Source organism: Sinohyriopsis cumingii, chromosome 8 (assembly GCF_028554795.1).
Source record: "Sinohyriopsis cumingii isolate HCF-2022 chromosome 8, ASM2855479v2, whole genome shotgun sequence".
Lineage (NCBI taxonomy): Eukaryota > Metazoa > Mollusca > Bivalvia > Unionida > Unionidae > Sinohyriopsis > Sinohyriopsis cumingii.
In genome coordinates, this window is record NC_142968.1 from 117,662,984 (window position 1) to 117,676,207 (window position 13,224).

The window sequence follows — 13,224 nt, forward strand, 5'->3', positions numbered from 1 at the left end:
CGTGTGTGTGTGTGTGTAATTTGAAATAATTTGTATTAAATGGTGGTACGTATGGCTTACATTGTCTTTCCATGAATCGTTTGTTTCAGCATACTCTATTACAACAATTTGCTTAGTTTATACGAACAGTGTTCCGCTGAGACGTGTGATACTGCGTTCATATTTCCCACGCAGAAGGATTTAGTTTTAAAAAATTTAAATGTTTGAAATCGTTAAAACTGGAAACATGATATGCGATGATAGCGAAATTTCATGGCAGTGACGGAATCAAAATGATATTTTATTCTTGAACGACTTTGCATATAATATATTGAAAGCACAACAGCACGGTCTGACTACTACAACTTGATGTTAACCATTGGACGTGTTACCAGTCCCATTAGGGGCCCCAAGTGGCCGAGTGGTCAAAAAGCACTTACCGTTAGAGATCATGGCCATCTCAGTTCTGCGTGGGTTCTAGTCTTGTGTTCGGCAAATGTGGGTATGTGAAAAAGCTCGCGAGTAGCTTCTTGTGGGTCGGTGGGTCTTTGCGGTTTTTTCCCGACTTGCTTCCTTCACCATTTATACTGGCCGTTATGTATATCCTATCTTGTGCTGACAAATAGCGTTCAACCTTACAACAACAACAACTAGTCCGATTAGCAGTAAGATATATAGAAACTTTCCACTGAAATATACGAAATGATTGAAATCATAGATTTGGGCTCCAGCACAACTGTGAGCTTATGTTTACCACGTGACGCAAAATACAGAGTAGCTCTTTTTAAACAGATACTTAAAAAGGACTAAAGCACGAGAATGAAAATTAACATATATTTCACTTATGTACTTATTTGTTATTTCTGACTTCTGGATTGCTTGGACTTTATGTACAGAAAGCGTTTTTAAAATATCGATTTTGTTTATTATAAAACAATTAATGCATTCAATTTTCATTTAGAAAAGAAAAAAAAAACTCACAACATATGATGTTTTACCCTTGAGGACATAACCTATGCATTATGTGGAATAAAGGTAATTTAACCTATAAACATGGATAATAAATTCATAATTATTATAAGCTGTTGATAGACCTAACAAATGAAAAATTCGTACCATAAGGGTAATTAGTTCAGTTATGGGATATTCGTAGAAAAGGCTAAGTTGGTCGGGTTATACGACTTAGAAGACCAACCTAATGAGAGAGGGGGTGGGGGTGGGCGGGAGAGCAGAGAGAGATAGAAAGAAGAGAGAGAAGAGCTAGAGAGATGGAAAAGAGCGAGAGAAAAAGAGCGAGAGAGATAAGAGAGAGAAAGAGCGAGAGAAGAGAAGAGAAGAGAAGAGAACGAGAAGAAAAGAGAAGAGAACTTGACGTAATCACTCTTATAAAATAAAAGACATTTTAAACAGTGTAAGTTAATATACAGATCCGTTATGGTTTGTCGCTAAGTGCGATACGTTCTCCTGGTTGCATGGATTTACAACCAACGAGTGTTAAACAGAGAAAATTACATCTATATTTCATTCATAACATTAATTGTCATAATGGTAGATTAAAGTGGAAAGCGGGTTTTACATTTGTAGCATATTTGTAGAATAAATAAATTTATAGCATGCTTTTATATGCAACTATTTCCGACTGAGACATGACTGGACAAAACATTTGTCGCACTGCCTGGTTTCGATTGTAGACTCTTTCCAACGTCAGATTGTATTGTAGGCTGTGGTCTACATTAAATCTGCATCATCGTGAGGAATCTCAGTCATTAGTATCCTTTATTCTGAACAATATGGAATAGTGTTCGGATTTTTGCAGCCCTGCGGGCCCCGCTTGTGGATCTGAGCATACGTCTCGCAAGTGTCCGGACAACCGGACGTAGGACCGTATCTGGCCATGTAATTTTTGACACATGTCGTAGCACAGGAGTAATCATTGGCGCATTTTTTCCAGTCTGAAATAATATGGAAATAAAAGATTTAATGAATTCGAACTACGTGTGCCTAATAACCGCATGAGTGACCAGCAAAGGAAATCATTAGGAACAATTTCTGGAATGTCGTCTGCTCAATTGAATATAGGTGCTTGTTAATAATCATGTTTAATTAGACTCACATCCTGGTCAAGTCCGTTATTACTTTTCACTTTTACCCGCGGTGAACAAAGTTCTACAGATTAATTACAGCGTTGTTTATTTAATGTGTGTGTGTGTGTGTGTTTAAATAACCGCTGTTATGAGTCTAGGCTATTACAAAATGTAACAGGAAAAATATGATAACAATAAGCTTTGTAAAATGTAACAAATAATTTGTTTCCCTAGAATATCAAGTGAAAAATGAGAAAAACCAGAACTTACCGTTTTACGAAAGAAATTCCAAAATAATCCAAGATTTAAAAATATAAAAGCCCTATTAATAAAAAGCCGTGAATTAAATTGAGTTCGAATCCCGATGAAATCCAAAATGGAAGACGATGACGTGTTACGTATATTTGATCTAATTTATATTTGATTTACTTTAATTGATATCAAGATTTAAAATCTTTTTATTTTTTATTTCCATTATATGTCAAAATAATGTTATTTTGTTTACTAGGAATTTGATATTTTCCAGAAATTAATTTGACCTGAGAGTTAATCGTAAGCACCGAACTGTGCATCCAATGCTGACCTAGTTCCCGACCTTAATTCAGAAATCACTGAGACAAGTAAACAATTTTTTTAAATTTTTATCTTATTCTTAGAGTAAAAATATTGGATTTTGTCAAGGTTCTACTGGAACTACTTGCTTATAGACGTAAATACTTCTCAAAAATTCTGAAAAGTTGACCCTCATTTGATAATCGGTTTTGCGTTTCAGATTACTGTATACTTTTTGTTTATAGAAATACCTCTCAGTCGGGTCTTTTTTTTACACTGGAAAGCGAATGTTTGTGACGAGTTTGGGAATTACATTTTAATTTTTATTCGACTTATTTGGATTCTAAAAGATTAACTCTTTTTCCCCGAAAAATGTGAATGCTCATACAGAATTATTGGACAAAGACATTTATTTAGATTTTATTCTGAAATTCAAACACCAGAATATTATTTACTGTGAAATAAAAAAGCTGAAGACGATACAACACCATACTGACTACATTATAAGTCATCGCCTTCCATTTTGGATTCTTCGTCGAGACTCGAACTTGAATTCATTAGAACATTTTATTATTAGGACTTTTACAATTTAATTTGTGGATTATTCTTGGATTATTTTTGGATTCGATTCTTGAAACCGTAAGTTCTTTTTTCTTTCATCTCAATAGTGTTTTTCCAAGGAAATAAATTATTTGTTAAATGTTTCATAGTTTGCTGTTTGCACTCTTTTTTTGTTACTGTTTATTAGTGCCTAAACATGTAAGATAAGAAACGTCTGCTGTAATCTACTAAGTGTCTCAGTGTCAACAGTCTGTTGTTGAATCACATAAAATATTATTCCAAGTTTGGAATTCTATATAAATTTCGATAAATGTCCTTCACCAAGAATTAATTTAGTGCACTAGTATTTCCAGGGAAAATAATCACTTAAAATCCTATAATTTGAAGAAAATAATGTCGCAGCCCAAACAGGTCATAACAACACAATTTAACCTGTCAAAAGTTTAAATACCACTGACCAGTTATATACTTATCATTGGGTATATGGCTAACTTAAGATGCTAAACAGAGTTTCGGATGAGGGTCAAACGTCATCCTTCTAGAACAAAATAGAAGCTTCTTATATGCCTAACAGCATATACTCCCAGTATGGCCTTTGCTAAAATCAATGGCTCTTACTTTTGAAAGGAATAAAACAAAACGTTCTTGAACAGATACACTGTTTCTAGTAGTATCACAGTCAGGCCAAACAGAACTGAACTGACTTTCTGGAAAATGTCAAATTTAGTACACAAAGTTATCTTACAATATCAGGTAAAAAAATAATAAAGAAATAAAACTAACAAACAATGAATAAAATTAAATTTAAATAACAATGCTTTTATGCTCTATTTCACCGTACGACAATACTGCCTCATTTTTTCAAAATCTAATATACGATGTCTGGTATGTGTGGTGCGAGACAGTAAAATAGGAAATCAGCAGGCGCGTGACTTATAATAAAAAGTGAAAGATTTCGTAACACGGGTATTCCACCTATATCAATACCATATCACACATGAGAAACGTGTTTCATACCCATTTTTTCTTTGGGCCACCACCTTCTTAACTTACAGAGAGAGAGAGAGAGAGACAGACAGACAGACAGACAGACAGAGAGGGAGAGAGATAGACTCAAACATGTATTTCCATGCAGTATATGGCAGAAAGCACCCCTCCCATGTTTTATCACAGCAAATCGCTGGTCAAAGTATTATTCTTCTTTCCATCGCGTTAAGTCATGACCTCCCACAGTGCATGCATTGATGTTCTCGACGTGCAAGTCTTAATTTTCTCCCAGTACCGGTTGTGAACTTTGTTCTCGTTCAACCAGACCTATTATATGGCTCTGCGATGCATGTGCTGCTATACGAGGGTCTAGGGTCTGGTCTCAAACCACGGAGGCTCGCCCGAAAGTAGGAAATGTGATGTGATTATTTGATAAGATAAGGTGAGATAATACGTTATTGTGATAACAAGATGCCATAATGCATCACGACTCCTTCATCGACAAACAATTTTAATGCGATACCTACTGGTATCATTTTAAACTCACATACAAATCTTGGCTTGAATGACTGCAGACGGATTGTCGAATTAGTTTCGAGATAGCAAAAATTCTTATAATTTTCCTTCCCCAGTGTTTGCCAAAGGCGTACCCTATCATTAAAAACAACAAATGAAGATCCTAACTATAGCCCCCCCCCCCATAGCCCCCCTCCCCTCCCCCCCCCCCCCCCGTTTGGGTTTCCCAGCAGAACAAAGAAAAGTCAAGCTTTGGTCTTGGGTGAAAACTAAGTGAAACTTACTCGTGATTTGTGCATTTGTGAGTTTAAAGCTATTATTTAACACTTGATAAGATCTAAATGGCGGCCAATATATTTGGTGAAGGAAGAACCCGGAAAGATCCCGTGGTTAACCACTTGCCCACGGGAAGATGCTAGCAAGGTTTGTGACATACACGTGTTAGCCAAGCCGAGACTCGAAACGTCAGTAATACGAAGTAAAACGAACATGAAGATTCAAAATTTTTGAGTGCTAGATGGTGCAATCAGAACAACATCGATCTTTTCCGTAAAATGTTAGTAATACATGTATTAATATGTTGAGGGACCTACACCAATTCCTTTTTATTTTTAATCTTCAAAACTTACAAGCCCCTGTTATAACTGATAAACATTTACACGAGACGTAAACCGATAATCTTTCTGCTTTTTAAGTTGACTTGATAGGGTATGTAATATAATCCTCCTGAACCAAGAACAAAGCACAAAACCAAATAATTTCGCATGTTACAACAAAAATAAGGGCACAAAGCTGCACATGTGGACTTCCTTAACAACGATTTTATGTGAGGCAAGAAGATGACCAGTAGAGGGAATAAATTGTTAGCATGCATGCATGTGCTAAATACAACAATGGAAACGAGTACTTGTTGACAGTAGGACGTCTTCTTAAAATATACTTTTATTCTTACACCGGGAATGAAACATATGCAGTAGAATGCTTTCACGGAATTTTATTGTCTTGAAATGTTAGAACACATAATTCAAAAGTGAAATTAGAAAACGGGTGATGTCTTATCAAAGCTAACTGGGTGAAAGCATGGCAATAGTTATACCTCAATAATCATAATAGTAGTCGAGGCCAGCAATTTATTCGCTTACCTAACAACATATACCATCCAAATTCCTAACTTAATTATTGAAATGTTCCGACGTTCAGAACACAATGAAACGTCAAGGATTTTGATTTTTGTTCAAATGTTAGGCTATTTAAATAAATGGAGGAAGCGCAACACATATACCTTGTCGTCGTTTTGAGGTCTCCTTAAGAAAGAACTTTACCGACGGTGAATTACCGCTTCGTGAACTATTTCAAATACTTAGCTATATAAAAACTGTACAAGCGTCTGAAGCAATTAGTATCAGTATACATGATTAATTTTTCATGATAAATACTTTGACGTTTAAGGTGGCTAGATTAACATATCTTTCAATTATTTGATTGACAGTAACCTCTTTGTTATCTGGTACACAATTTACCCATTTTATCTTCGTTGTAATCTAAATCTCTTTTCGCTCTCTTCAACATGAATAGTGCATTTTGTCAGTAACTGAACATATATCCCTTGATGCTACTCTATATACTATGTCACCTATACAGTGTCGTATACCCGTTACACTCTATATACTATGTCACCTATACAGTGTCGTATACCCGTTACACTCTATATACTACGTCACCTATACAGTGTCGTATACCCGTTACACTCTATATACTGCGTCACATATACAGTGTCGTATACCCGTTACACTCTATATACTGCGTCACATATACAGTGTCGTATACCCGTTACACTCTATATACTGCGTCACCTATACAGAGTAGTATACCCGTTACACTCAAACGAGAAACTATATATATTTGTGAGAGAAAAAAAACTGTTAATTACAGGTTGTATTAAAATAATTTCAATTCTCGTCATAATGGATATCAGGTATACAAATAATTAAGAAATCACGCACCGATGATTATCGATTGCAAACCAGAATTAAGTGAAAATCGAAATTTTGGTGCAGCTTCTTTTAACAAAATACATTGCAATCACGTTTGATTGAATGAAGAAACAAAAAATAGAAACCATAATCCTTATAATGAAACTCAGATCATTGAAATATTTTTCTCTGTTATGTTATGTTCTGAAGTCTGTTAGACCCTTATTTAATGTTTCTGCAGTATTCCCACCCCAACAATATTCACTGAATCAATTGGCACAAAAATGTATTACCGACGATTAAAACATCTCTTCCTTTTCTTATGATAACGGTTATTACAGTGACAAAAATACACTGACTAAATGTTTAATGTAGAATCGAAATTTACAAATTTTGCTGTGCTAAAATCATTGACAAATTTCGGAACCTTTTGTTATCGACGTATGTGTGTTCATTATATCATTGTTTAGTAGATAAAAGATAATATTTCATTCGCGTATTGGAAACATTTTGTTTTGTCACGAAGTCATTCGTAACAATGCAATCTTTCTACTATAATCGGGAAATATTTCCTTGTGTGATTATGCCCTCGTAGCTTCAATGATATCACTGCGACTCATTACTATATTATCACTAATAGCAACGTAAGAAATTGTTTCAGATTACTAAATCCAAATGAATTTTTAAGTTATCATTTCCTTGATGTCTGTAACACCGTCGAGTGTAATATTCACCAATTATCACTGTGTAAAGATATAGTTTTAACTAATTTGATTAAGATCAGATCTCCGCTGTCCTGCGCGAAGATCTGACGACGAATAATTATAGATCATGTTCTGGTGACCTTTGAAATACAGCTTTCGAAAATCCGAAAGTGAATCAAATGGTTTAGTATACATGCATACTCTTCATCCACACTACTCAGCCTCCACAAGCGAAGATATAATACGTCATCTGATTGGTTGATAAACTTAGCGTTTATGGTAATAACATATATTATGAGAATACGACCCATAAGCGGTCGCTGTCAGACCTTCATGTATAACACTGGAGAGCTGATTTTAATCAGATTGACGTTTTAGCACATATACGTAGCCGGATGGTCCTCTAACCTAAATTAAACAAATTTAATGCGTGTCGGTAAAATGCCTTGGAGTCTCTTTCAGAGAGTTGAATTTATTCGGATCTGAACAGAACGATAATGTTCCAAATTCTGTACCACCATGTGACCATTGAGATAGGCGCATTATATTGAAAACCAATATCAAAACATGCCAAATCACACATTTAAGGTAAACAAGCTAACACTTCCTGACAATTACGAAGAATGTGAAAAGAGCAACTTCTTTGTATAATGGAATAATGTCATTCACTGACGTCACACACATTGAGCCATTACAGTCTCAACTATGTCATAATTTACTGAATTGGATGGGATGAAAATTTGTTATCATAATCTGACAAGGCGTATGTTTGATTTGTAATATTTCCCGACACATATCTATCTACGCTCAGTAGATAAAAGTCTAAGCATGCCGAGACTATATAACCGTAGTAAGACGGAGATCTGATGCAACCAGGCCATTTGGAACATCTTAGTCTCATTTCGATGCAATATAATAGCTCTGACACCTTGAAACAGAAAATGAGGTAAAATGAGGTAATCCTAGTGATATCTCACTAGTTCATAATTAGTTTTGTCAGACGAACATCTGACCTGTTGCGCAAACAAATGTTTTATAAAATAATAGGTGTCGAAATTACACTGGACGAGATTTCAATAATTGATTAAATACGTGTCCTTTTCAAATGTTATTCTTGTAACTTTGCAATGAAAGATTATGAAGAAATCATCTAGTTTCAATATCTTGAAACTCGTGCTTGGTTTTTTTTTTTTTTTTTTTTTTTACAATACGTGGACAAATTTCAGCTAGGCATCGTAAAATAGTAAATAGTATACATTTTCCATGACAAGGATAGAACACACAGGCTATAAACAATTAACCTATCAATGACGTTTTGTGCGGAGGTAACATTTTTCATTCAATTTGTATACAAGACTTAAAAACGAGTGACTGTATGTCCTACTCTTTGTAATAGATGAATAGAAAGTATCTACAAAGTTACTGTATGTACTAATTGATTTATACGGTAACATGACCCTTTGTTGTAATCATCCTTCTCACTCTTTTCATTATCTATGCTAGCCACTGTTCCGATATTTTATCCTATCCTACACCATGGCGGATCGATCTGATATATCAGTGCACTGATATATCAGTTAGCACTAGAGACATATATTGGATTTCACGAGTTGCATAAGTTCGTATGTAATGCTAACTAGCTAACAGCATGAAACAATGGTGAATTGAACATTGGCCGAAAATGGTGGACGGGACAGACCTCAAAAGAATACTTTTGTAAGTTTAACATCGAAAGTATGATGCCATACCAGAGTGAAACCATTGCAGGTGTATTTGAGAGAAAGGATGTATTTGTGCAAACAGGGGCGGTGGTGTAAAATTGCTTATTTATGAGTCCATTCAAGTTGTTTGCTTTCCTTGTCTCAATCATGTAGGAATATTGTTCAAGTTTGTAGACTTTCACTATTTGATTCGATAGCTTATCGCTGTATTCAATGCAATTCACTGACCAGAAGCATTTAAAGGTGTACATAGGTTATTATCTTAGAAAGCTGGCTAGCGAAGAATTCGTTTCCTTGCTTCCGGTGTCGTATCTTACCTCCTCCAGGTCTTCCGCAATCGTTCCAATACGGCAGCTTGATCTGGTAGTAGCCACAGGACAATGAGCCAGCGTCCATTGCACAGCCAAATGGACTGCAGTTGGACTCAACCTTTTGGTAAAAATGCAAGTGAATCCATGAAAACGTATACTTATGTCATAATGTTCCAAGTCGAAATATCCTTTGTTGGAGGTTTAACCAATGTTGAAAACTTACAAGTATTATGAATACATAGATTGTCGGCTTCTTGTGTCATATTTTCTTCCTTCATCCCGCGACACGTCATGTAGTCATTTTGATGATTAAAATCCAGTCTATTATAAAGTCATCTTAAATAAACCTTAAATTTATTTATCGTAGCAACAGCTCGTAAATTGTCTTGCATTGTGAACCAAGTTCATGAGCCCCAGAGATAAAAGAGAATTAAAATGAATTTTATTCTCAAATAATCTCAATGCCCTTACTCTGATATATAAAATGATGGCTAAACTTTGACAAGATAAGCGATTTGAAACATTCTTGCAATACTCTAAATTTGTAACAAGTCGTTTTCCCAAAAATTTTATAAAATGTCGGAACTTCTATTTATCGGTATAATAATGCGGCTGTTAATCGCATTGACACAGAATGGAGAAACACATCCACGTGCTAGGAACAACTTTTGAAGGCGAAGAAACACTTTTTGTCTTCCACTGTGTCTGACGGATTTCATTTAAAACCAAACAAAAACAATATATATGTAACAAAAAACACTTCACACATAAATCATATTAGGTCTCTCAAACTTTGATAACACATCATACAAAACATTTTGAGAGATACAGACACACGCATACGAAGCAGAGCTATTTGGTATAACTCAAATGAAACCATATCATAGAACCCCAAAATGCAAAAGTGATTAAAGCTGATCACATGACTAAACTCATGGCTTAAAAAATATGTTGCACTTTCGGCACGGAAAGGTGATGATTAATTTCAGAAACATGAAGTGGGATTATATCTCTATAGAGTAAGATTGAAAATTAAATTTAAAATATTTCGATACTAACAACAGAGAGACGAATACAATGACAAAGGTGAGTGTAAAATCACAAGGAATGTAAACCCAGAAATGTGCACTAACCCCAGATTTCCAGATAGGTGTTTTGGAACTACAAATGTTATAAGAAGTGTGCCAGTGATGTTGGTGACTTCACCATCCACTCTACCTTTCCCTTGTAATCCATGTAAATATACCTGGGCCAAACGAGCAATGGATTTGTACGGGTACCAGTTGGGGCAATAAAGCTGAGTTCCTTAATGGACAAAATGTGTGAAAATAAACTTGCCCAATATCACTTCTAAATATATTATATAAACCCAAGCGTGGGAACATATGTGTGCTGGAAACTAATTGAAAACACTGTTCAAGACACAGCCTATGTACACCAAGTACTATAAATATCCTAACTCCGCAGAGCTATCGCAAAACCAGCAACAACTGGAAATGTATATCAAGCCTGCTTTATTCAAAGTTTGTAAAACACCGCCCAATCCGCACCCAGATGAACCAAATATAATAATGCACTTGCAAATGAAATTGCCTCACTTACGAATCAGCGTGATTCAATCATCTGTCTATTCAATATTCCACAAGAAGATTTCCGTGTAGCGTGTGCTAGCTCTTATAATATCAGCACTTGCCATATTTCCAGGACAGAAGATATAATTCTCAAGAAAATCTTGATAGAGAAATCTCATCACAATCATTACACGCTTCATTAGAGCTGTGTAGGCCTACCCAGTTTTGAATCGTAACATTGGTTACCGTAGAACGGTTTCGAAGTAGACCTGATGAAAGTTCTACCTGTATAAAATATATCAATTACTTGTCGTCATTTTCATGTGGAAATTTATATTAATGTAATATTACAGTAATAATATCAAATATTTTAATTCTATTATTTTCTCTTGTATAGAAATTATGTATTTAGGGTCGACGGGTCACCCTACTACCCTCATTGAGATATTCGTATTAATGCGTGATATTGACAAAGAATAGCACGCAACTCCATCCACTCATTGTGCAATACTTACAAAACCTAACTCGGGATCTATTCTTGGTGTTTCCTTTTTTTCTATTTCAGAGAGGTATAGCTAGAATTTACTTAGATAATTAATTAATGATTAATTAATGATTATTCAGATTTTCATTAAAGAGTAAATGGGAAAGGTAATAATATTACCCGATGAATACAATACTGTATGTGTTTAATCTGCCAACTATATTGAAAAGTACAGGGTTATTTTCTTTGAATGAAACAATTGGATGGAAAAATAATATTCTATGCTAGCATTTGTACCAAAACTAGGAAATCCCAGTCGCAAAGCGTGGTTGGCACACGAGCAATGTAACCCTTTGATTGGGACTGTCTTGTCCTGTGCTAATTCCACCATATAGCCTGTAAACGTTCTCCTCTTGGCACAGTATTTATCCCAAAGCTATATGAAAGGTGGCGCTGAATTAACGACGTCATGATCGTGACATGTCTATATGTGCAGTGAATGTTAATGTAATTTTTTACGCAATGCACATTGCGAAAGGGTTTTAATCCAACTATATCCACTTAATGCAAAAAAAAAAAAACCTTCAATGAGTCTTGCTGTGTAATCCACACGAGGGCGAAACGTGTAATCCACAAAATGGCGTAGATTTTTTGGTATCTATCCGACTGATACTTGCAAATTCTCAGTGCAGAGATTTTGGTCATGTCAAGAATAAACATACCTGAGTTCTACTGTTGCTGAAAATGTTATGATCTGTTCATATTTTATACAATCAAAGAAAGTAAATATAAGTTGATTTTTGTATACACTAGTTAAAGCTGTCACGGTAAAGCCCAATACTTAATATGACAATTTTATTTTATTTTTCTCCACAAATATAATAATATCTAAGACCGGCATACCACAAGATAAGGAAATTTATATTACCAAAGTTGTTTTTAAAAAAAATGTGTAGCATTTCACTACAAACTCGTTATATATAATGAATAATAGAAATGAAACCCTACAAAACGCCTCATCGTGCGGATTCATGGTATCGTAAGTCACGTTTCAGTTTCAGTGAAGATAATTGTAATCAATTAAGTCTCATTCAAAATGCGATGTAAACGACTGGTTGCAATTAAATGTCACACTATGTTAAATCATGCCGCATTTAGTCACCACTTAAAATCACTACAAAGGATAAAAAGGGGGATGTCTCTAATAAGTGGTTCATGGATGCGATTTGACCTGTAACACTTACCAGGCAGATGCACTTCAGACACTGGTCAGATAAAGAAAAATAGGTTTAGTTCAAAGAGAGGGTGGGTTATTTTTCCTGCAACTGTTCTATATCCAATCTATTAATTTTGATAAATAGGAAGATCGCAAGACTTTAAGAAAGTGTACCATAGTAATGTCGATTCGATTAATTCCATTTTGATTCATGAAATTGGAAACATATACCGATGAACAAAAGCTGTATAGAACATTTTGTAGAATCATTTTGTAGAATGTGTGCTGAAGAGAGTTTTTTGTATGTAAAAACAGCATCATTTGTCAGAGATGGAATAAGAACTGAGATTATGATAGGACAATTCAAAGTCTTTTTACAAAATGCTTTTAGATACCATTTAACAGTAGAAAGAACGGACAGGAACTCTTGTTATCTCCCCTTTAATAACTGACAGTCAAATATACTGTAGTGAAAAGCAGAATACAAGTATTACATATGTATTTAAATGATAGTTTTTTCAAGTTCGTGAATACATAGATCAATCAAGTCCGACTGCAAACTGCA

The 13,224-nt window shown here is 35.0% G+C and overlaps 1 protein-coding gene across 1 annotated transcript; it reads right to left on the reverse strand.

The window, feature by feature from the left end:
- Window positions 1–1,473: 1,473 nt before the first annotated feature.
- On the reverse strand, window positions 1,474–12,717 carry LOC149794481 (lysozyme-like). Its single transcript, XM_089966578.1, has 3 exons — window positions 12,688–12,717; window positions 9,395–9,506; window positions 1,474–1,931 (listed from the first exon to the last, which is right to left on the reverse strand). The coding sequence occupies exons 2-3, from the start codon at window positions 9,471–9,473 to the stop codon at window positions 1,756–1,758; spliced, it is 255 nt and encodes an 84-aa protein (XP_089822704.1). The 5' UTR covers window positions 9,474–9,506; window positions 12,688–12,717; the 3' UTR covers window positions 1,474–1,755.
- Between the last annotated feature and the right edge of the window lie 507 nt (window positions 12,718–13,224).